Source organism: Mustelus asterias, chromosome 9, assembly GCF_964213995.1.
Source record: "Mustelus asterias chromosome 9, sMusAst1.hap1.1, whole genome shotgun sequence".
Lineage (NCBI taxonomy): Eukaryota > Metazoa > Chordata > Chondrichthyes > Carcharhiniformes > Triakidae > Mustelus > Mustelus asterias.
The window spans coordinates 110514885-110539370 of record NC_135809.1 but is presented as its reverse complement, the minus strand read 5'-3'; the positions used below and the strand labels follow the sequence as shown (position 1 = coordinate 110539370).

The following is a 24486-nucleotide window of genomic DNA, read 5'->3' as shown; positions in this document are numbered from 1 at the left end:
TTCAGTGGTCACGGGCATTCAGCCTCTGATCTTCGGGTAAGCGTTCTCCAAGGCGGCCTTCACGACACACGACAACGCAGAGTCGCTGAGCAGAGACTGATAGCCAAGTTCCGCACACATGAGGACGGCCTCAACCGGGATCTTGGGTTCATGTCACACGATCTGTAACCCCCACGACTTGCCTGGGCTTGCAAAATCTCACTAACTGTCCTGGCTGGAGACAATACACACCTCTTTAACCTGTGCTTAACCCTCTCTCCACTCACATTGTCTGTACCTTTAAGACTTGATTACCTGTAAAGACGCGCATTCCAACCATTATCTTGTAAATTGAGTTTGTGTCTTTATATGCTCTGTTTGTGAACACGACTCCCACTCACCTGATGAAGGAGCAGCGCTCTGAAAGCTTGTGGCTTGTGCTACCAAATAAACCTGTTGGACTTTAACCTGGCATTGTGAGACTTCTTACTGTGAATAAAGAACAGCATATAGTGGAAGCGTGTAGCAGTACCACATGGCTGCGGGGAGCAATGTTGGTGCTTGTGGTTGTGTGAGACATATCATTGTTGTACTGACTATTTAAAATCAAATTTACCTTTCCACAGCGGCACGGTGGCACAGTGGTCAGCACTGCTGCCTCACAGCGCCAGGGACCCAGGTTCAATTCCGACTCGGGTCACTGTCTGTGTGGAGTTTGCACCTTCTCCCCTTCTCTACGTGGGTTTCCTCTGGGTGCTCCGGTTTCCTCCCACAGTCCAAAGATGTGTCGGTTAGGTTGATTGGCCATGCTAAATTGACCCTAATATCAGGGGGATTAGCATGGTAAATGAGGGCTACGGGAGAAGGGCCTGGGTGGGATTGTGGTCGGTGCAGACTCAATGGGCCAAATCGCCTTCTTCTGTACTGTAGGGATTCAATGATTCACATGAAGCATTATTTGCTTGCAATTCTTTTTGATTTGCTTTGGCTCTGATTAATGTTAAAGTAAAAGCTACAAGAAGTTTGGTTTATGGTTTACCAAGGGGGTCAGAGCCAAACTTACAGATGAGATGGATAAATGTTTGATAGGTCGAGGAATAGAGGATGTCGGCCCCAACGGAAAAGGACATCCATCATCCATGATTGTATTGAATGGCGGGGGAGGCTTGAAGGGCCTGGTGGCCATTCCTGCTTCTACTTCTTGTGTACGAGAAGAGAATGAGGTGGAGGAGGCTGGGGTGGGAATCCCAAAGATTGGGAAATAGACATGAACGCCAATGGTGGAGCGAAGAATGAATGGGATGCCCAAGAGGCCAGAGTCAGAAGGAGGGTGCACAGTTTAGAGTTTGTGCAGAAGGATTCCAGCATTGTCAGAGGGGTAAACAGCACACGGGGTCATGTGGACAAGAGAGGGGTCACAGGCTTTACAGATTGAGCATGAGCTGGGGGCCTGCGGGGAACTGCGGCATAGTTAGAAAGGCCGTATAAGATGGGAGCTGAACTGGTGAGGGCAGGTGACACTGTTATCCCGGTGGGGCCATTCACCATCAGGGATGCCCCCTCCATGAGCCAAAGAGTATCTGAATAGAATGGGCCCTGTAGTGTGGAGCCGTCTCTGCTGCCCTCTCTGTTGGGGAGGTGTAAATACAATTGCTCAATAGTGGCTGCCTGCAGTTGACTTGATTTGATTTATTATTGTCACATGTATTGGTATACAGTGATAAGTATTGTTTCTCGCGCGCAATACATACCGTTCATAGAGTACATAGGGGAGAAGGAAACGAGAGAGTGCAGAATGTAATGTTACAGTCATAGCTAGGGTGTAGAGAAAGATCAACTTAATATAAGGTAGGTCCATTCAAAAGTCTGATGGCGGCAGGGACGAAGCTGTTCTTGAGTTGGTTGATCCATGATCTCAGACTTTTATATTTTTTTTCCCGAAGGAAGAAGGTGGGAGAGAGAATCTCCGGGGTGCGTGGGGTCCTTAATTATGCTGGCTGCTTTTCTGAGGCAGTGGGAAGTGTAGACAGAGTCAATGGATGGGAGACTGGTTTGCGTGATGGTTTGGGCTCAATTTAAGTACGTGATAGTCTTACTCAGTGCCACACATAACAGTCACGTCCTGCCTGAACCTGCTGGGAGGTGACTAGGGTTCTCCAGCTAGTCTCACTGAAAGGCTGAGGTTCCACCCACTGCTGGTAAAATGCCTGTGGTGGTGGATAGAGACTTGCCCCTCAGATGGCTCATTTGAATAATGGCAAGATGGAAAGGTGGTGGGTAGCTCCCCCCACCCCCCTTCCCCTCCCCCAGCTTCCCTCATTATTTTATAGGCTCCCACCTCCTCCCGCCAGCCCATCTCCTAAGGGCTGGTGACATTCTGTTGGGAAGAAGTTTTTGGGTGTCGTAATTCATACTCCTCGCAAAGAGGTGGAGATTCAGTAAGAATAGAAACAGGAAGGCAGGGAAAATGCTGCAAAATCCCTCCTCAGTTAAGGTTCAGTGTGCAGTGGAGATTTCATAGAAACCCTACAGTGCAAAAGGAGGTCTTTCAGCCCATCGAGTCTACACTGACTGAATATCTTACCCAGGACCACCACCGCCCTATCTCCATAACCCCACACAAATACCTCGCTAATCCCCCTAACCTACACATCTTGGGATTCGAAGGGGCAATTTAGCATGGCCAATCTACCTAACCTGAGTGTCAGAGGGAACCCCTTCAGGTCCCACCTGCATAGGTCCTATACCCATCACTGTCCAGTGGGCAGTGCCAAGGTGCCAGGCTGGCATTGCACAGGTGTCAGGCTGGCACTACCAGGCTGGCACTGGCCAAGAGGCACCCCCCTTGCTCTCGACCTCCCTGGGGGATTCAATGCCCTCCGGTTCTACCGGCAAGGCCAACATGAGAGCTCCCCGTTCGTGGGAACCAGGTGTTTTCCTCGCTGGAGAGAAGTTCTCCTGGCGAAGCCATAAAGACAAGTGAGCCAGGACGATTGAGCGCTGGGCTTGCGAGACACATGGTAATGAACATTCAAATATATTTGAATAAATTATTCAGCCTCTTGCCGGAAATGGGCGAGAGACTGACCTCACTGGAAATCCGATTCTGGTAAGATCGCGAGAGCCGAGAAATTGGGCGCGATCCTGGTGTCTTGACTCTCGTGTGATTTTACATCGATGGGTGGGGTTGGGTGACCCAGTAAAATTCCGCCCTGTGAGTTCAACCAATTCAATATTTCTGTGTTTATGACATCCACCAATATAGAGAGATGGAAAGACTCTGTTGTCCCTTTTGCAAGTTCAGGGTATTCCCCAGTGCTGCACAGCCAATGAGATGTACAAGTGTTATCTCTGTTACAAGTAGAAAACATGGCAGTCAATTTGTGCACAGCAAGCTCCCACAAACTGGAACGTGATTTGAACCAATCTTTAATGTTCTTACACCAATATTCATTGGAAACACGTATTAAAGAAGTAGATACATATTTGAGTGCAAATTAAGAATACAATATTCACAAAGCAATCTATATTAAATACAGAAAATCGTCTTGCACATTCCTGTTATTTACAGAGTAAAATAAAAAATTGTTTGCCATCTCTTGTTCCCAAACTGAATAGGGGTGCTGAAAACCCCACATCACGACAGTTCCAATAGTTTACTATCTCCTGTAAGAACGGATCCCATTTAGCAGGAGACCTGGGCTGCGCAGATTAGGAATAGTCAAGGTCCAGGATCCTTTAGTATGTGTAGGGACAACTAAAAGCACTGGAAAGGTTTCTGCTCTCTGTTTGGCAAGGAAGAGCTTAGCATTTGTGGCACTGGTTGGAGTTTAATGGCAGGATCTAGCTTCCTCTCCTGGCTCCATCACTAATGATGTTGATAGGTCATCAACAGAGTTCCAGAGCACCATAAGCACAACTGTTCAGCAGTTAATATGGAAACATAGAAACTAGAAGCAGGAGTAGGCCATTCGGCCCTTCGAGCCTGCTCCACCAATCATGGCTGATCATCAAATTCAATATCCTGATCCCCCTTTCCTCCATATCCCTTGATCCCTTTAGCCCCAAGAGCTATATCTAATTTCTTCTTGAAATCGGACAACGTTTTGGCCTCAACTACATTCTGTAGTAGTGAATTCCACGCATTCACCACCCTCTGGGTGAAGAAATTTCTCCTCATCTTAGTTCTAAAAGGTTTACCCCTGATCCTCAAACTAGTTCTGGACTCCCTCACCATTGGGAACAATAGTTAAACTACCAGATCTGCCAGAGCATGTTTTATTTTTCCAAACAGCGTATTTGAGGAGTGCTGGTTCTACAAAGGAATGGGAGATGGTGATTTATCACCATTCTGAGCCACTTGTGCACCCACATTCACTTTGCTCCGGAGACTAAGCTGCGGTACGGGAACCGGCAACACACACGGCATCTGGCATTGTTGAGGGAGTGTGTGTGTGGGGGGAGGCGGGAGGGAGAGGATAGGAGGTAGAGAGGGGTGGGAGTTGAGGTGAAGTGGGAGTGGGGGGGGGGGGTGTTGGTGGGAAGGTGGAGAGGAAATTGGCAAGGCAGTGATGTGTTAGGGAAGGTGGATGGGTTGGGAGAGAGGTGGTTTCTGGATGTTGATTGAGAAGAATAAGACCCAAGGCCTCAGGGGTCACATTGGAACTGACTAAAGTTTCCTACTCTGGGCGGCCATATTCCGGGAGATTCTGTCACATGATCGCTCACCTCCTAAATATCTCCAACTTTCTATACCTTTTAGCTTTGACAAAGGGTCACCTGGACTTGAAACGTCAGCACTTTTCTGTCCTTACAGATGCTGCCAGACCTGCTGAGATTTTCCAGCATTTTCTCTTATGATCACTCACCTCTATCAGGGGGGTGTTTGGCAGCGTTCCTGATATTTTTATAACCAATAAGTGAAAGTGCTCAAGTAAATGAGAATTTCTTTCACACCGCTATGGCTTACCTCCTGCGTTTTACTCGGAGATGATTTTTCAGTTCCCAGAGATTCCAGGCGATTTGGCAACCCGAGGGGTTAATGGCAGAAGGATGATAATAAAGAATATTTTGTTGCTGTCTAGGTAGACTTGGGGATTTGTCCGGATGGACCAGTGATTCCAGGTTCCTTCCTCACTGGGTCAATAGTTGAGACTGAAGGCTAGAATCATCCTCTTTGATCCTGTCTACTCCAGGCTCAAGCCCAGTGCTGCACATTGGGAATACTCCTGACACAGCGTACTTGGGAATCCTGATATGATGGAAATCATATGCCCAGGAAGCATTGATTCCCTAACAAATGTCTTGCTGAAATTTGGATTACTGCTGTCTCATGTGTCCTGCGTTGGGGAACCAGCTGGAATTTTCCGAGAGAATATTTCTTGGAATAGGCCTGGGCTCTTCCCTGTTTTTCCCTAACTTGGAATTAGGGTTCTTGGTCCATAGGAACAGGGTGGGGATTCATGAGATCATCTCATCAAATGGATAATTGGAGAGGAGCTGAGAGATACCACACTCTTTCCCTCGTATCCTTTGTACCTTTTTCTGGATTTTTACAAAATTTCTTTTAACTCTTTTCTGTCAATGAGGTGAGTGTTTTGAGGCCAGCAGTTCAGTCCCTCCAGTGACTGAACAGTACTTTAGTATCTTAGACATATGGCCCAGAACTGAGGTGAGATGGGGTGGCAACGTGGCACAGTGGTTAGCACTGCTGTCTCACAGTGCCAGGGACCTGGATCTTCGGTCACTGCCTGCACATTCTCCCCGTGTCTGCGTGGGTTTCCTCTGGGTGCTCCGGTTTCCTCCCTCAGTCCGAAAGATGTGCTGGTTAGGTGCTTTGGCCATGCTAAATACCCCCTCAGTGTACCCAAACAGGTGCTGGAGTGTGGTGACTGGGGGATTTTCTGACTAATTTCATTGCAGTGTTAATGTATGTCCACTTGTGACTAATAAATAAACTTTTAGATGGACTAAACAAGCTCTGATCGGTGTATTCTACCTTCCCTACTGTTAGGGATGGGTTAACTGCAACCTTCCACTTTAGACCTGATTTGCATGTTGATTGTTTAATAATACCGAGTTAGATAAAGGGGTTACAGATGGCACTGGGTGCTGGGTGTGTGTATGTGAAGTTGTTAAAGAGATGAAAGTGAGTTTGTGAAGAAGCCGGACTTGCGTCGCCTTTTATTACTGGACTGCAACCGAGAGGCACAAAATCTACCTCACAGTGACTTCAGAGTCTGGACATCCCCAGAGAATTTACTAAAGACTTTCTTGTGGTTATGACATCATGTCTATTAAGGTTTCCAGTAAAACAAAGTTTCAGATACACCGCCCACATCAATTCTTTATCCCGAGCTAAAAGATTTCATTGGAAAAACAACAACAGTTTCTAATTTAATCTCAAGCAAGTAGATGACGCACCTAAATTCCACAGGGTTTAATTTCATAGTTCACAAGGTCATTGGAGTTCACTGATAGATTACTTCCTTATTGTTCCCCTGGAGGGAGGCATTAATATCTCTCCAAGTATCTGCGAACTTGTGTTCCTCTCACACCCTTCACTGTCTCAGGACGTCCCAAAACGTTTTACTGCCAATGTAACCTTTTGAATAGTTACTGTTGTAATGTAGGAGATGCTGCAGCCAACTTATGCACAGCAAGATCCCTCAAACTACATTCCTCCCCCTTCCCCACCCGAATCGCAATCGCCTCTGAACCCACCTCCTGTCATCTGGCCACCAGGATCTGTTGCCATGAGAACTTGGGGGGGACCCAGAGCCAGAATCTGGAAACGATAACCCGTTGGGTCAGAATCTCTCTGGGCCTCAATATGAGTTTGTCACTCACCCCAGTCCTTCCACTACCCTCCTCTCCCTCCCACAGACCAAGTTAAAATTAAGAATTATGCCTACTTACCCCAGGATCTGAATGCAAAACTCTCGGTTCACCCTCCAGTGCCGAGGGAGTGCTGCACTGTTGAAGGTGCTGTCTTTCAAATAAAAAGTTAGGCCCCAACTTCCCTCAAAGAATCCAATGGTATTATCTTGAAGAAGAATAGGGCGCTCTCCCTTGCATCCTGTCTAATATTTATCCCTCAGCCAAATCTTAAGAAACGGATTATCTGGTCATTTATCTGGGAATTTGCTGCGTGGAAATTGGTTGCTGCACTTTTTTCCATTTCATTAGTCCCTCAAAAGTACTTCATTGGCTGCACAGTCATAAAAGGTGCCATAAAAATGGAAGCCCTTCTTTTAAACATGGGATATGAGTGACAGAGAGGGAGCTGAGAGATGGGGTGATTGGGTGTTGTTCAAAATGGAGGAGGGGTACATGTGTTTGGATCTCTTCTGGCTGGGAAATCAGGGATGAGGGTGTGTCGATTGCCAGTAAAAGAATGAGGAGACAGATGAGGAGAAATGTCTGAACACAAAGACTTGTTGGAGCACTGAACTCTTTATCACAGAGAGCGATTGAGACACAAACCATTATTTATTCATTCTTGCGATGCCAATCCTCTGGCAAGGCCCGTGTTTATTGCCCATCCCTATGTTCCTTGACACCACTATATCTGTAGGGATATGGGGGTAGGGCCTGGGTGGGATTGTGGTCGGTGCAGACTCGATGGGCCGAATGGCCTCTTTCTGTACTGTAGGGTTTCTATGATTTCTATGATATCTTTCAAGGGAAAAATGGGATAAATCTTTGAAGCAAGGCTAAGTCTAAGTTTATTTATTAGTGTCACAAGTAGGCTTATGTTAACACTGCAATGAAGTTACTGTGAAAATCCCCCAGTTGCCACACTCCGGCACCTGTTCGGGTACACTGAGGGAGAATTTAGCATGGCCAATGCACCTAACCAGCACGTCTTTCAGACTGTGGGAGGAAACCAGAGCACCCGGAGGAAACCCACGCAGACACAGGGAGAACGTGCAGACTCCACACAGGCAGTGACCAAAGCGGGACTCGAACTCATGTCCCTGGCGCTGAGACAGCGGTGCTAACCACCATGCCACCGGCTACAGGAAGAGGATGGGGCAGTAGGATTAATTTGGGATTGATACAGGGCTATGGGATGTCTTGGGGCTGTTGGATTAGTTTGGGATTGTTTCCATTGCTATGGGGTGTTTGGGGGCTGTGGGATTAGTTTAGGATTGATACTGGGCTATGGGGTGTTTGGGGGCTGTGGGATTAATTTGGGATTGATACAGGGCTATGGGGTGTCTCGGGGCATTGGGATTAGCTGAGATTGGTACAGGGCTAATGGGTGTCTTGGAGCAGTGGGATTAGTTTGAGATTGATACAGGGCTATGGGGTGTTTTGGGGGAGTGGGTTTAGTTTGGGATTGATACAGAGCTATGGGGTGTTTTGAGGGAGTGGGTTTAGTTTGGGATTGATACACGGTTAATGGGGTGCTTTGGGGCAGTGAGATTAGTTTGGGATTTCTCTGGCAATTGATCAGCAGGCATTAAACTTTCAAGTGTGAAAATTACTGCCTAATTAATCAACGTATAAGAACTTTTTGAAATTTGGATTTAACACAAATGGAAGATAATCATTGTTCCTGTGAGTTTAGATGATGGACACAACAATGACAAGAGTCATTGAGACATTGAGTGAAGAGAGTTAGAGTTAATAGCCATGGGTATCTGTGGGCACTTGGATTGTACAATGCACAGCAACTTGCTGTGGGCAGCATGTTCTTTAAGATGTGCCACAGATACCAGCTCTGGGCATTTCCAAACATCTTGGAAAATTCAGCTCATATGAGGCATTGATTTACAAAAATAATTATGATTCATTATTTTTTGCTTTGGAGGGTCAGCTTTCTGTGGACCTAAAGGCTAACAGAACCTCCGTCATCTGATTTCAACTGTAAAAAAGATTCGCTTCTGTCACTGTCATCATGGATATTTTCTTCATCATTGCGTCTCTCTATAACATGCTCTTCATTCGCTTCTGGCTCAATATCTTCCTTAAACCACACAGATTTGTAGCCTTCGTCAGACTTTCTCTCTTTGGTGAGGATGGATTTCACCTCAGCGTCAGTATCCGTCTCCCCGAAGAAGTTTTTGTGATCCTCCTCGGTTGTTGGAGCACTGTTGCTCCTTTGGGATTTGGGGTCCGTTTGGTGTTCTGGTGTGAGGACAGCAACCAGAGCAGCAGGTTCTATAGCAGGAAGACCAGCCCACGATGGCCCGCTGGATTTCTGGCCACTTACAGACGTCGCTTCCTCCCCAAAGGCTTCATTTGCAAATTGCAACTTGTCACTTGACGGTGAAAATAAATCTTTGGACAACTGCAATGGAGACAAAAGGTTTCCTAAAATTACTTAATCCCATTTATTAGTAAAGCGTGAGAGAACTATCAGTTACTCACATCAATACCACTAGCGCATAAAAAATACTTTAATGGTGTCGTAGTGTTAGATCTTTATGAATATTACATAGAAACATGTAAGATAGGAGCAGGATGAGGCCATTTGGCCCTTCGAGCCTGCTCCGCCATTCATTACGATCATGGCTGATCATCCAACTCAATAGCCTGATCCTGCTTTCTCCCCATAACCTTTGATCCCATTCGCCCCAAGTGCTATATCCAGCCGCCTCTTGAATACATTCAATGTTTTGGCATCAACTACTTCCTGTGGTAATGAATTCCACAGCCTCACCACTCTTTGGGTGAAGAAATGTCTCCTCACCTCCGTCCTGAATGGTCTACCCTGAATCTTCAGACTGTGATCCCTGGTTCTGGACTCCCCCACCATTGGGAATATCCTCCCTGGATCTACTCTGTCTAGTCCTGTTAGAATTTTATAAGTCTCTATTACAAATTATTCTCATTGTGATTAGCAGAAGAGATAAAGGTGGGAAGGAAAGTATTGCTCTATAAATCTTACAGACAGACAGAAACACCACCCATAGGCAGAGCAAACCTGGAACTCTCCCCCGAAAGGGCTGTGGAGTCAACTGGAATTTTCAAGTTTGAGATTGCTAATTTTTTTTTGTGGGGATGTGGGTAAGGGAATGACGCAGTATGGAGAAAAGATAGGTAAATGGAGCTGAGGTTCAAATCAGCCGTAATCTTATAGAATAGTGGAACTAACTCAAGGAGCTGAATGACCTCATCCTGTTCCTTTGCCATGTTAGGGATGGCTTAACTGCAGTCTTCCACTTTAGATCTAATTTGCATGTTAATTGTTTAATAGTACTCGCCGGGATATATAAAGGGGTTACAGGTGGCACTGGGTGTTGGGTGCGTGTGGGTGGAGTTGTAAAAGAGAATAAAGTGAGTTTGTGAAGAAGCTAGACTTGCATCACTTTTTATTACTGGGCTGCAACTGAGAGGCTCAACATGTGAGAGGTAGTGGTAAGGTAGAACTGGGTGGAGCTGGCATGCTTGTAGAAGCAGATGTCATGACTTCAGATGATGTCACTAAGGAGCACATGTAGATGAGAATTAAGAGGATGAAACTGTGATGGGAATTACATCCCATCTTCCTCTAGAGACTGCCTCACGTAGAGTCACAGAAGGAAGCCATTTTACCCATCATGCCTGTGTAGCTTTCTTTTGAGGGGGCTATCCAAATAGGTGCACTCCAGGACACATGGCCCTGTAAATAATTTTCCTTCAAATATTTATCAAACTCACTTTTGAATGTTGATACTGAATCTGCTTCCTCTGCCATTTCACAACAATTTGATTTCATTATCGTCAGACGTATTAGTGCACAGTGAAAAGTATTGTTTCTTGTGCGCTATACAGACAAAGCATACTGTATGTAGAATAGATAGGGGAGAAGGAAAGGAGAGGGTGCAGAATGTAGTGTTACAGTCATAGGCTAGGGTGTAGAGAAAGATCAACTTAATATAAGGAAAGTAAAAGAGTTAGAGTACAGTTTTAAAAGCAAAGAACGAGAGTAAAAGATTGAATAAGAGGGTTTGCTGGGGACAGCCCACAAGAAGTCGCCCCGCTCTGCTGCCATTCACCGTGTAAACTAAATGTTTCCTCATGTCATCTCTGCTTCTCTTGCTAATCACCTTAAATCTGTCTCCCCCTGCCAGTGGATACAGTTGCTCCCTATTTACTCCATCACAACTGTCCATGACTTTGAACACACACACACAAGAATACAAGAAATAGAAGTAGGAGTGGCCACCAGGCTCTTCGAGCCTGACCTGCCAGTCAATACGATCATGGCTGATCTATGTCGGCCTCAACTCTTTTTCTGTGCCATTTCTCCATAGCCCGCTAATCCTCGGTCTGTCAAATATTTATCCACCTCCACTTTAAATACTTCTAATGATCCAACCTCCACCACCCTTTGGGGCAGAGAATTCCAGAGATTCACCATCCTTTGCAAGAATAACTTTTTATGCACCTCAGTTTTAAATGACCGGCTCTTTATCTTGTAGCTATGTTCCCTTGTTTGATACTCTCCCACTTGTGAAAACATCTCACCACCTACCCTGTCAAGTCCCCTCAGGATCTTAGATGTTTGAATAATGTCACCCCTCACTCTTCTAAACTCTAAGGAATGTAGGTGCAAACTATTTAGTCTTTCTTGATAGGACAACACTCTCATCGCAGGAATTAACCTGGTGAATCTCCTTTGGACTGCCTCCAATGACACTGTATCCTTTAGATAAGGGGACCATAATTGTACACAGTATTCCAGGCCTCATCAACACCCTGTATAATTGCAACAAAATCTCCCTATTTTTAAACTCCAACCCCTTTGCAATAAAGGCCAAAATGCCATTTCCCCCTTCTTAACTACTTGTTGGACCTGCCTGCTAGCTTTTTCTGATTGATGCACTGGAACACCTAGATCCCTCTGTACGTCACTCACCTGCAGACTCTCTCCAGTTCGATAATAATCTGCTTTTTGATTCCTCCTACCAAAGTGTATGAACTCACACTTCCCTATATTAAATTCCATTTGTGAGGTTTTCACCCAGTCACTGAATTTATCTATATCACATTGCAGAATCACCATATCTTCATCACAACATTCCCTTTCAGTTGTAATTCTGTTCCTTCCTGCAGGTTATTAATGTAATAGTGAACAATTGGGGGCCAAGAACTGAGGCCTGCCATATGCCACTAGGTGCATCTTTCCACTCTGAAAAGGTCCCATTTATATCAATCCTCAATTCCCACCAAGTCCCGCCAAGTCCCGCCAAGTCCCACCAAGTTCCATCAAGTCCCACCAAGTCCCACCAAGTCCCATCAAATCCCATCAAATCCCATCACATCTCATCAAATCCCATTATATCCCACCATATCCCATCATATCCCATCAAATCCCATCATATCCCATTGAATCCCATAATATCCCATCATATCCCATTGAATCCCATAATATTCCATCGAATCCCATCATATCCCACCACATCTCATCAAATCCCATCATAATCCATTGAATCCCATAATATCCCATTGAATCCCATCATAATCCATTGAATCCCATAATATCCCATTGAATCCCATAATATCCCATTGAATCCCATCATTTCCCATTGAATCCCATCATATCCCATTGAATCCCATCATATCCCATTGAATCCCATCTTGCAAAAAGGAAGAGGGAAGCTTATGTAGGGATGAGGAAACAAGGTTCAGATGGCTCGATTGAGGGTTACAAGTTAGCAAGGAATGAGCTGAAAAAGGGGCTTAGGAGAGCTGGGAGGGGGCATGAGAAGTCCTTGGCGGGACGGATCAAGGAAAACCCCAAGGCTTTTTACTCTTATGTGAGGAATAAAAGAATGACCAGGGTGAGGTTAGGGCCGGTCAAGGACAGTAGTGGGAACTTGTGTATGGAGTCAGTAGAGATAGGAGAGGTGATGAATGAATACTTTTCTTCAGTGTTCACCAAGGAGAGGGGCCATGTTTTTGAGGAAGAGAAGGTGTTACAGGCTAATAGGCTGGAGGAAGTAGACGTTCGGAGGGAGGATGTACTAGCAGTTTTGAATAAACTGAAGGTCGACAAGTCCCCTCGGCCTGATGAAATATATCCCAGGATTCTTTGGGAGGCAAGGGATGAGATTGCAGAGCCTTTGGCTTTGGTCTTTGGGTCCTCACTGTCCACGGGGATGGTGCCAGAGGACTGGAGAGTGGCAAATGTTGTTCCTCTGTTTAAGAAAGGGAATAGAAATGACCCTGGTAATTATAGGCTGGTTAGTCTTACTTCGGTGGTTGTTAAGTTGATGGAAAAGGTCCTTAGGGATGGGATTTACGACCATTTAGAATGATGCGGATTAATACGGGATAGTCAGCACGGATTCGTGAAGGGCAAGTCATGCCTCACAAATTTGATAGAATTTTTTGAGGAGGTAACTAAGTGTGTAGATGAAGGTAGTGCAGTTGATGTCATATACATGGATTTTAGTAAGGCATTTGACATGGTCCCCCATGGTCGGCTTATGATGAAAGTAAGGAGGTGTGGGATAGAGGGAAAGTTGGCCGAATGGATAGGTAACTGGCTATCTGATCGAAGACAGAGGGTTGCGGTGGATGGAAAACTTTCGGACTGGAGGCAGGTTGCTAGCGGAGTGCCACAGGGATCAGTGCTTGGTCCTCTGCTATTTGTGATTTTTATTAATGACCTAGAGGAGGGGGCTGAAGGGTGGATCAGTAAATTTGCTGATGACACCAAGATTGGTCGAGTAGTGGATGAGGTGGAGGGCTGTTGTAGACTGCAAAGAGACATAGAATGCAAAGCTGGGCTGAAAAATGGCAGATGGAGTTTAACCCTGATAAATGTGAGGTGATTCATTTTGGTAGGACAAATTTAAATGTGGATTACAGGGTCAAAGGTAGGGTTCTGAAGACTGTGGAGGAACAGAGAGATCTTGGGGTCCATATCCACAGATCTCTGAAGGTTGCCACTCAAGTGGATAGAGCTGTGAAGAAGGCCTATAGTGTGTTAGCTTTTATTAACAGGGGGTTGGAGTTTAAGAGCCGTGGGGTTATGCTGCAACTGTACAGGACCTTGGTGAGACCACATTTGGAATATTGTGTGAAGTTCTGGTCACCTCACTATAAGAAGGATGTGGAAGCGCTGGAAAGAGTGCAAAGGAGATTTACCAGGATGCTGCCTGGTTTGGAGGGTAGGTCTTATGAGGAAAGGTTGAGGGAGCTAGGGCTGTTCTCTCTGGAGCGGAGGAGGTTGAGGGGAGTCTTAATAGAGGTTTATAAAATAATGAAGGGGATAGATAGAGTGAACGTTCAAAGACTATTTTCTCGGGTGGATGGAGCTATCACAAGGGGGCATAACTATAGGGTTCATGGTGGGAGATATAGGAAGGATGTCCGAGGTAGGTTCTTTACTCAGAGAGTGGTTGGGGTGTGGAATGGACTGCCTGCAGTGATAGTGGAGTCAGACACTTTAGGAACATTTAAGCGGTTATTGGACAGGCACATAGAGCACACCAGGATGATAGGGAGTGGGATAGCTTGATCTTGAATCCTATCAAATCCCATCATAACTTCTCCAGAACTGCCATATTTAAAGCTTTGTCCAAACAAATGGGGTTGTCTGTTCAAGGAGCACATGATTCGGTCATAGAACATAGAACATAGAACAGTACAGCACAGAACAGGCCCTTCGGCCCACGATGTTGTGCCGACCTTCATCTGAAACCAAGATCAAGCTATCCCACTCCCTACCATCCTGGTGTGCTCCATGTGCCTATCCAATAACCGCTTAAATGTTCCTAAAGTGTCTGACTCCACTATCACTGCAGGCAGTCCATTCCACACCCCAACCACTCTCTGCGTGAAGAACCTACCTCTGATATCCTTCCTATATCTCCCACCATGAACCCTATAGTTACTCACATTTTTTATGTTCGTCGCTGATCCGTCATTTATTTTTTCCCATTCCATTTTTTCCTGGTGGATTTTTCGGAGAAGAATTCCAATGGCAATGATACAAATAATGAGCAGAATGCTTAACGGGACTCCAACGGCTGCCATCTCCTTGGCTTCGTACATCAGCCTTGGGTTTACCACTGGTAAACCTGGAAAACAAAATTTTATTTGAACAGAGGGTTTATTGAATCTCCGTGACGTTACTTATCTAAAAACATTAATTAGTTTCCTCTTCTCTGTGTGCCCACAGAGGTAGCACATCGCTCACTCCCTGTGTCTGCTGACCTACACTGGCCTCCAATCCAACAACCTGTCTAACTGAACCGTTCTCACCCTTGTGTTCAAATCCCACTTCACCGCAATCTCCTCCAGCCCCACAACCAACAACAACAACTTGTATATAGATAACATCTGTAATAAACATCCCAACCCACTGCTCGGGAGCATACTAAATCAAATTTGGACACCAAGGAGATACTTAATGGGTAAAGTCTTGTAGAAGCGATGGGGGCATTAGCTGCAGGCTAGAGAGCCAGCAAAAGCCCCCCTCGATGCCTCTTTTCGAGAAGGCCATTATGCCCCGTGCCATTCAACAGGACTTCATTCTGAGATTAAAGACCCTGGAGACAGAAATCCCATCTGTGGAGAGTTGCCAGCCAATAAGAGACGAGTAGCTCTCATGTGCTCAGCAGTGCCACAGGAGTGACAGTGGCTGCTTCCAGTACTACATCCACCCAAGGCCTCAGATTGAGGAGGGATCCAGGCACAGGTGAGTGATGGTGGGAAGGGAGTCATTGGGAAGTAATTGGAAGTCATTGGGAAGCATCCTTTCCTCTCCCGCTTGTCGATCAGCCACTGAGCCCCTTTGAACGCAGGACCGCGGAACCCTCCTCCAATCCTCACCATCTCCCCTCCCGGGGAACATGCAAGCTCCCCACATAGCAACTTCCCACCCATTGCTTTGGTGATACCAGTGATGGTGACATGAGACCCTTCAGTGGGGATTAATTGCCCATTTAAGGGCGTCAATTGGCGGTGGGACAGAAGGACTGCCAACAAAACTTGCTGCCATGGATTTAAGCAGGGTGGAGGTGAAAAGGTGGCAGGGTCTCACCCACCACCTTCCTGCCCAATTCCTCGCCACCAAGCTCACCATGGAGGAGGGCACAAGACTCCATGTCTGAGGTCAGATGACCACAAGCTTGATTAAAAAGGGGGTTTAAGGAGCATCTTAAAGGAGGAGGAAGAGTTAGAGAGGTGGCGAGATTCAGGGAGGGAATTCCAGAACTTGGGGCACAGGCAACTGAAGGGATGGACAGCTATCGTGGATTTATTACATTTTGAGATGCTGCGAAGGCCAAAGTCAGAGGAGTATTGATATGTCGGAGAGTTATGGAGCTGGAGCAGATTATAGAGATAGAAAGAGACAAAGCCATGGAGAGAATGAGAATTTTAAAATCAACTCTCTGAGATTTCTGCACTTACCTAATTTTGCTCTCTTTAGCATCTCAATTTTAGTTGCTCCACCATCGGCAGCCATGTCTTCAGTTACCTGGGTCCCAAGCTCTGGAATTCTCTTCCTATATCTCGCCTCTACTCTGCCTTTCCACCATCTATTATGATGCTCCATAAAATCTGTCTCTTTAACCAAGCTTTGATTACCTGTCCGAATACCTCATGTCATTCCTTGTCCATTTTTGGCTTTTAATACTAGAGGACATTTCACTGTATGATATGGCTATCTAAATGCAAGTTGTTGTTGTTGGTATGGTTCAGTCGCTAGGGATCCCTACAAAAGGTCCCTTTGCTTGGTTCACATCCATAGATGCTGAGAAGGAAGTGAAATGGAGAGTAAACTCTGACTTTCTCCAATCTATGGGCACAATTGTGGGCCAAGGATGTCCTGTGGCATTGCAGACTGAAAGAGCAAAATAGGGGAATATAATGGGCCAAGGTCCCCCAGCAAAAGCTGCCCAACTTAAGTGGCCTGCCCTGCCGCCACCTGGAGACTGGCACAGGTTCACTAATGTCCTTTAGGGACGGAAATCTTCCATTCTTAACTGGTCTGTCCTACGTGTGACTCCAGAGCCTCAGCAACATGGTTGACTCTCAGCTGCCCTCAGACAACTAGGGATGGGCAATGAAGGCTGGCCAGCCAGGGACGCCCATGTCCCAAAAATGAATTTTTTAAAAATTCAGTGGGCCCTACGATCATGGTTCACTCTGCAACTGGTTGCATTAAATGAAGTCCCATGTTTTTGTAATGGCTGTTAGATTGAAGCCATTGATCTCCACTTGTGCTATTAATTTTGTCTATCTTGTTACAAGAGCTTCTTCACTTGATGATGTGCCTTTAATTTAACTTTTTACGATTTACACCTGATTTGACCTTATTCAATGACACATTAGACGGGATTTTACGCCCTCGCTCGGGCGAGACCGGGAAACCCCGCCCGAGGTCAAAGGACATTTCCATTGTCCAACCCTCACCTGCTCCGATTCCGTGGCGAGTGGGGTGGTAGAATTCTGGCAATTATTACTATTATAACTTTTATTCTTTCTTGTCATATTCTGCATATATTTAGACGAATTGTTACACAGCTCTGTGACATTCACATTTCCCTTTAGATTTATAACTTTATCCTCAGTTTGAAAGCCCTGCCTCCTTTCTTTAGTTTAAAACTCCATCTAGTACCGCAGTTACGCCAGGCATTGACCCAAGCTCAGTTCACGTGGTCCTAAAACAACAGCGCATTCATTCGGTGCGACCAGCGGTGATCAGTAAGTGACGGTGATGCTGCGGACGTGGCACGGTCTGAGGCCAGCTGGCTTACTTGTTGTTGCTCCGGTTCCTGATCCATCAGGTGGGTTTCCGGATGAGGTTATTGATCCTGGAGGCCCAGGATTATTTGTAGCCATTGATCCAGTGACGTGAGGTTTGATGGTTGAAGGCCCGGATCCGGGGGGCTTTGCTGTGGTAGATCCTGGGGTGGTTGGCCCAGTTCCAGGAGGTTTAATCGGTGGTTTTGGTGTTCCTGTTCCATGAGTTGTTGTTTTCACAGTTGTTGGCGCTGGATTAAAAATGAGCTCATTTCAACAGTCAGGAAATCACACAAAATAATAGGATCGCATAGAAGGAGGCCATTCAGCCCATCGTGTCTGCAGTGGCTCTTGGAAGGAGCTTAGTTGCCCCCCTGTTGACACACCACCCACTACCTACCCTGCTCTTTCCCCATAGCCATCCAACTTCATTTACATTTGAGGACTTAGCTGGACATTACCTGTCTTTAGTTCTTTATGAGAGTTTAATATACACATTGATCACTCTCTGTCTCTCTTACTAAAATCAGTATTAAAATTCCTTTTCGCCAGGCAGGTCATTGAGGCCTGGATATTGGGCACATTTATGAGAGTGACAGGCTGGGATTCTGGAAGAATGCAATCAAAGCTCTCTGTCCTATCATCTGATATCACTGCAAATTACCACAGATATCTTTCCGATATGACATTAACCCAAAGCCCTGTCTGTCCTCCCAGGTGGTTGCAAAAGATCCCATTGTCCCCAGGAGAGACCTCCCAGGCATCCTGGGACTAATATTTATCCCCCGACCCAACATTTAAAGATAGCTTATCAGTTGATCATTTGTCATTTTACTGTTTATTGGAGCTAGCTGTGTGTAAGTTGGCCAAGCTGTGTTTTCTACATTACGACAGTGACTACAAAATGTCTTGAGATTATGAAAGGAGCTATTCTGAATGCAAGTTGTATTCTTTCTCTGCCATGCCACAAGAAGAGATCTGAAAATAACAGAAGTGCGAATGTAGTCTAAAAACTGTTATTTTCATTCTAGCTGGAGGCTAGCATTTGAAAGAAGTTTTTAGTCACTATTCTGGAGGCTCACTGTAGCTGACACCCTTGAGTGGAAGGATATTGATTCCTGGGGTGGGGGGGGTGGGGTGGGGTGGTGGTGGTAGTGGGGGGTGGCAGGATGGTTGACTCATCCCATGGTGGTCTGGTTAGAGAGGGGAACCAGCACAGTTCCTTGTGTCCCAGAGAAGAGAGAACGCAGTTGTAACGACGGTCACACAAGCCCTAACAGTCCAATCAGCAAGAAGGACTTGTGGACACTTCAAGTGCATTTCTATCGATAGACTATTAGAGAGGCTGGCAATAGTCTCACAGTGAATTCATCCAGGCAATCGATGGAGTGCTGCTAGTAGACTGGCGGGCTGGAGAGCAGATTTAGGAAGAGACAGGAAATATTCCAGAGGTTTGTGCTGGAATTTTACCGCCTCGCCGGCCCGAGGCTCGTAAGATCCCGCCCAGGGCCAACAGAGAATCCTGTTCTGCGAGCCTCGCCGGCCCTGATTCTGGGGCAGGCGTGCCGGTAAAATTCCGGCCCATGGTGCCAGGTCATGTACTCGTTTTCCAATCAGGATGATCCTCACGTTGGCACATCCTGCTTATGAGAAGGGACGAAAGTCAAAATGGCAGGAAACAGTGACAATCTCCGCAATCCAAACTGAACTCACAGAGCTTCACCTCACACTGAAAAACGTTTCCTTAGCAACAAACAAAGCCAGTCAGAGGTTAAAGTACAGTCAGGGTGGTGGTACTAATGTCGAGAGTGATAATGATTAAACAGGGCTCTCTGATCAGACAACAGCTCGGCGACCATTTCACCGTGAAACCGAGAGGAATATGCCACTGCTGGAGCCAGTGCCGAGAGGAGCGATGTGCCTAATTTTCAGTGTCAGAAGTCGATTGAGGAAAGACATTGAGGTGAATTTTCCTGTCCCGCCCGCCACGGGAGTTGTAGGGAGCGAGGGGAGGACCGTGGAAACGTCCGTTGACCTCGGGCGGGATTTTTGAGTTTTGGGGCGAGCGCGGTGGGAAAATCCTGCCCACGGGCTGGAAAGATTGGAAAGTGGGATGAAGTCAGAAAGGTGATCTGACAGAGGGACATATCATTGTTAAGGATAAAGTAAAAACTGAGCCAGAATTTTACTTTACTTTAAAGTATGGCAGAAGTTCAACTGGCAAAAAGGAATTTTAATACTGATTTTAGTAAGAGAGACAGAGAGTGATCCTTGTGTGTAAAGAACTAAAGACAGAGATCCTAGAATCATTCAAAAAGCAACTGGTTGCTGCAACTGGGAGACCAGAATCCATCAAAATGATGGTATAAGATGGGCTGAATGGCCTTCCTCCTCCATTGCTATACATTGTGATCCAGTTTAGCCCAAACTCTCTCCTTCTGAGGTCTCCTTGTCCTGAGCTCTTCAATCAGTCACTTCCAACAGCCTTCAGTAATCCCGTCTGTAGCATGTTATGAGGGGGAACCATTTGTTGCATCAATCGCATTATACAATGCTTTAAGAGGCCATTTGGCCCTCTGTGCCTGTGCTGTCTCTTTGAGAGAGCTTTCCAATTAATCCCACATGAGTGAGAACTTGGAATTAGGGATCGGTGGTGTAAACTGAGGGAAATAACAACAACTTCCATTTCTATGGAGCCTTTAACAAAATAAAACCTCCCATGGACTATAATCAGTCAAATATTTATCACAAGCCAAAGAAGGAGATATTAGAACAGGTGATTAAAGGTCTGATGAAGGAGGTTGCGTGGATGGACACACTGCAGCTCCTGTTCACCAAGGGTGGAGGGATAGGATGTTTAGGGCGGTGGATGGGTTGCTAATTAAATCATAGAATCCCTACCGTGCAGAAGGAGGCCATTTGGCTCATCAAGTCGGCAAAGACTCTCCAACAGAGCATCTTACCCAGGCCCTATCCCTGTAATCCCACGCTACTAATTCACCTAACTTCCATCTTGGGACACTAAGGGACAATTTAGCGTGACCAATCCACCTAACCTGCACACCTTTGGACAACAGGAGGAAACCGGAGCACCCGGAGGAAACCCATGCAGACACAGGGAGAACGTGCAAACTCCACACAGACAGTCACTCGAGGCCAGAATTGAGCCTGGGACCCTGGCGCTGTGAGGCAGCAGTGCTAACCAGTGTGCCGCCGTGCCACCCTTGTCCTGGATGGGGGGCAAATATTGAATAACTTTCTCAGTCATTCTTAGTGTTAGATAAAATTGGAACAAGACACTCAGCAGCTGTATCAGCAAAAATGATTAATTTGTGTTGTAAACCAGACATGCACCCACAGCATTTAAATATCAATGTAGAATGAAAAACATGTAAATGTTAAAAGTTATCAAAGCTCAAGTGGAAAACATATTGCTGATGGATAAGAAGATGAAGAGAGTATAGAAGGAATAGATTATTTATCTCCTCAAGCCTGACCTACCAGTCAATAACAACTTCATAGCTGAACTGTGACCTAACATTGCCACCTTTGCCCCATATCCCTTATTACCTTTGGTCAAAAAACATTTATCATAGAGACCTAGAATCATTATGTCACAGAATGGTGACCATTTAGCCCAGTAATGCCATGCTAGCTCTCTGTAGAGCAGTCCAGTCAGTCCCATTCTCCCACTCCATCACCCTCAAATACTCATCCAATTTCTTTTGAACTCATTCACCATCTCCGCGTCCACCACCCTTATAGGCAGCAAGATCCAGGTCATTCCCTCTCGCTGTATAAGAAAGTTACTCCTCACTTTCCTACTGTAGCATTTGCCCAAAATTTTAAAACTGGGCCTTCCTGGTCCTTGTACTCACTAACTAACGGGAAATACCTTTCTTTGTCTACCTTTACTAAACCTGTCTTAATCATGTACACCTCTATCAAATTTCCCCTCAATCTCCTATGCTGTAAGGAGAACAAGCCCAGCTTCTCCAACCTAACCTTGTGGCTAAAATCTCTCATTCCCGGTATGGTTTTGGTAAATTCTCTGTGACCAGAGAAGAGTGAGGCCGGGTAAGATGAGAGAGTCGACAAGAATTAAAATCAATGCAGATGTTTTTCAGTGCGATCAGTGACGGTGATGGTGTGGGACTTGGCACGGTCTGAGGCCAGCTGGCTTACTTGTTGTCGCTCCAGTTCCTGATCCATCAGGTGGGTTTCCGGATGGGGTTATCGGCCCTGGAGGCCCAGGATTATTTGTAGCTATTGATCCAGTGACGTGAGGTTTGATGGTTGTAGGCCCGGATCCGGGGGGCTTTGCTGTGGTAGATCCTGGGGGTCCAGGAGGGGCCTTTGAAGGAGTCGATGTCCCAGTGGTCGTTGGCCCAGTTCCAGGAGGTTTAATCGGTGGTTTTGGTGTTCCCGTTCCATGAGCTGTTGTTGTTTTCACAGTTGTTGGCGCTGGATTAAAAATTAGCTCATTTTAGCAGTCAGGAAACCACAGAATCATAGAATCTCATAGAAGGAGGCCATTCAGCCCATCGTGTCTGCAGTGGCTCTTTGAAATAGCTTAGCTGCCCCCTTGCCCCCACAATGCCTACCACCTCCCTCCAGCCAACCTATTGTTTCTCCATACTCTTGCAAATTCTTTTTCCTTTGAGGGTTTAGCTGATTCTTTGAAAGAGCTATTAAATTGTCCCACTCTCCTGCTCTTTCCCCATAACCCTGTGCATTTTTCCTTTTGAAGTATTTATCTAATACCCTTTTAAAAGTTACCATTGGATCTCCTTCCTGTACCCTTTCTGGACAACATATTGCAGTTCACAACAACTCGCTGTGTAAAAAGAATTCTCGTCTCCCCTGTTTTATTTTTGAATGTCAATGAGTCCCTACCTGTTTCCTCTGGCGACAGACCATCCTGTCAGTAAAAACCATTTCGCCTTATTCACTCAATCAAAATCCTTCACAGTTTTAAACATTATTCAATCCAGTGTGAACTTCCCTACCAAGATGAAGAACACCAACTTCTTCCGTCCCTCCACATAACTGAAGTCCCGCACTTAATTACTCAAAGAATAATTGAATAGATGCGGGGTAAACTTGACATTCTGCAATTAATTAATAGATCGGCAGATTATTAAGCATTGGTGTTGCAATTAGGACATCACTAATGGCTACTTTCCATTTCAAAACAGATGACCATTGACATCTAAACAGGAAGCAACATCCCAAGTGAGTTCACTGTGCTTCTGTTGGCTAGATTCATAGAATTCCTACAATGCAGAAGGAGGCCATTTGGCCTATTGAGCCTGCACCAACCACAAACCCATCCAGGCTCTATCCCTGTAACCCCATGTATTTACTGTGCTAATCTCCCTGACACTAAGGGGCAATTGAACATGGCCAATCAATCTAATCCGCTCATTTTTGGACTGTGGGAGGAAACTGGAGCACCCGGAGGAAACCCACGCAGGCACAGGAGAATGTGCAGACTCCACATAGACAGCCACTCGAGGCCGGAATTGAACTTGGGTCCCTCTCCAAGGCCAACCGGCCGTGAATGTAGCCGCAGAAGAGGGGCAGACAATGGGATTGGACAAGCCCCTTGACCATCCGCTATCAGGACCTATTAATGGCCGCCTTGACCAGGCCCAGGATGTGTGATTGGTACGTTAATGGAACATCAGTCTCCCAAAGTGCGGTGGATGCTGGGACAGTGAGTAAATTTAAGGAGGAGTTGGACAGATTTTTAATTAGTAATGGGTTGTAGGGTTATGGGGAGAAGGCAGGAAAATGGGGACGAGGGGCATATCAGCTATGATCGAATGGCGGAACAGACTCGATGGGCCGAATGGCCTAATTCTGCTCCTATATCTTATGAACTTATGAACTTCAGGCTCAGAGATCCGCTTTACTTCTCCTTCTCATTTCCTCTTTTTAGTCACTCGTACCCCAGGTTCGTTCCCTCACTCGCTGGGCAGCTGGTCATAGGTTTGCTTTCCAAAGTGATTTGTGACACACGTGGCAGGGGGAAGAGTTCAAAATAAAATTGGGAAGTGGGGCTGGAGCCCCGATGCAGACTCCTGGCCTCGCCACCAGAGTTAACAACAGCCTCGAAACTCAGATTAGGGGGTGTCACTCAGCATAAGGGTCCAATTCACTCCGAATCATGGAATCATAGAATCCCTCCAGTGCAGAAGGAGGCCATTCGGCCCATCGAGCCTGCATCGACAACAATCCCACCCAGGCTCTACCCCCATCTATTTACCCTCTAATCCCTCTGACACTAAGGGGCAATTGAGCATGGCCAATCAACCTAACTCACACATCTTTGGAGTGCGGGAGGAAACCCACGCAGACACGGGGAGAACGTGCAGACTCCGCACAGACACACCTGAGGCTAGAATTAAAGCTGGGGAAAGTTCACCTTTTCTAACCTTTCCACCAGATTTTCTCCATGTTTCTGGGAGTACATTCTTCTGAAAACGTTTAGTACTTTTGCTATATATCAGATGCCTCAGTTACTTGAACCACTCACAGTTAATGTAAAACAAGGAAGTAACTTTTATAGCTGAACGATTTCAGCAAATGTTGATCGTTGACAATTTATCAGGAGGTTTACATTGAGGTCAATGTCCAACAGGCGTTGCTGCCTGCGTTTCTCACAAGTTACTCACAGTTTTATGAGCGGCCAACAAAGAAACATTTCAAACAAAACAGTGGAACTTCTTCTTAACAAGATTCATCTAATCTGTGTTCAAAATACAGCCAGTGCGTAGACTGCTTAGTATTTGCAGACACGAGAGAGTG

The 24486-nt window shown here is 45.9% G+C and overlaps 1 protein-coding gene across 4 annotated transcripts in view; it reads right to left on the bottom strand.

The window, feature by feature from the left end:
* Positions 1–3399: 3399 nt before the first annotated feature.
* Positions 3400–24486, bottom strand: part of LOC144498922 (cadherin-related family member 5-like) — a 75422-nt gene continuing 54335 nt past the window's right edge. Inside the window, exons 13-17 of one of the 4 annotated variants that reach the window (XM_078220832.1) lie at positions 21859–22137; positions 17865–17924; positions 17688–17819; positions 14821–15002; positions 3400–9277 (exon numbers count right to left, since the gene is read on the bottom strand). In XM_078220832.1, coding sequence (XP_078076958.1) covers positions 8816–9277; positions 14821–15002; positions 17688–17819; positions 17865–17924; positions 21859–22137 — 1115 coding nt within the window. In that variant the 3' untranslated portion in view covers positions 3400–8815. Of the gene's footprint in view, positions 9278–14820; positions 15003–17687; positions 17925–21858; positions 22138–24486 lie in introns of all 4 variants that reach the window. The other 3 variants (XM_078220831.1, XM_078220833.1, XM_078220834.1) reach the window with 3 other exon arrangements.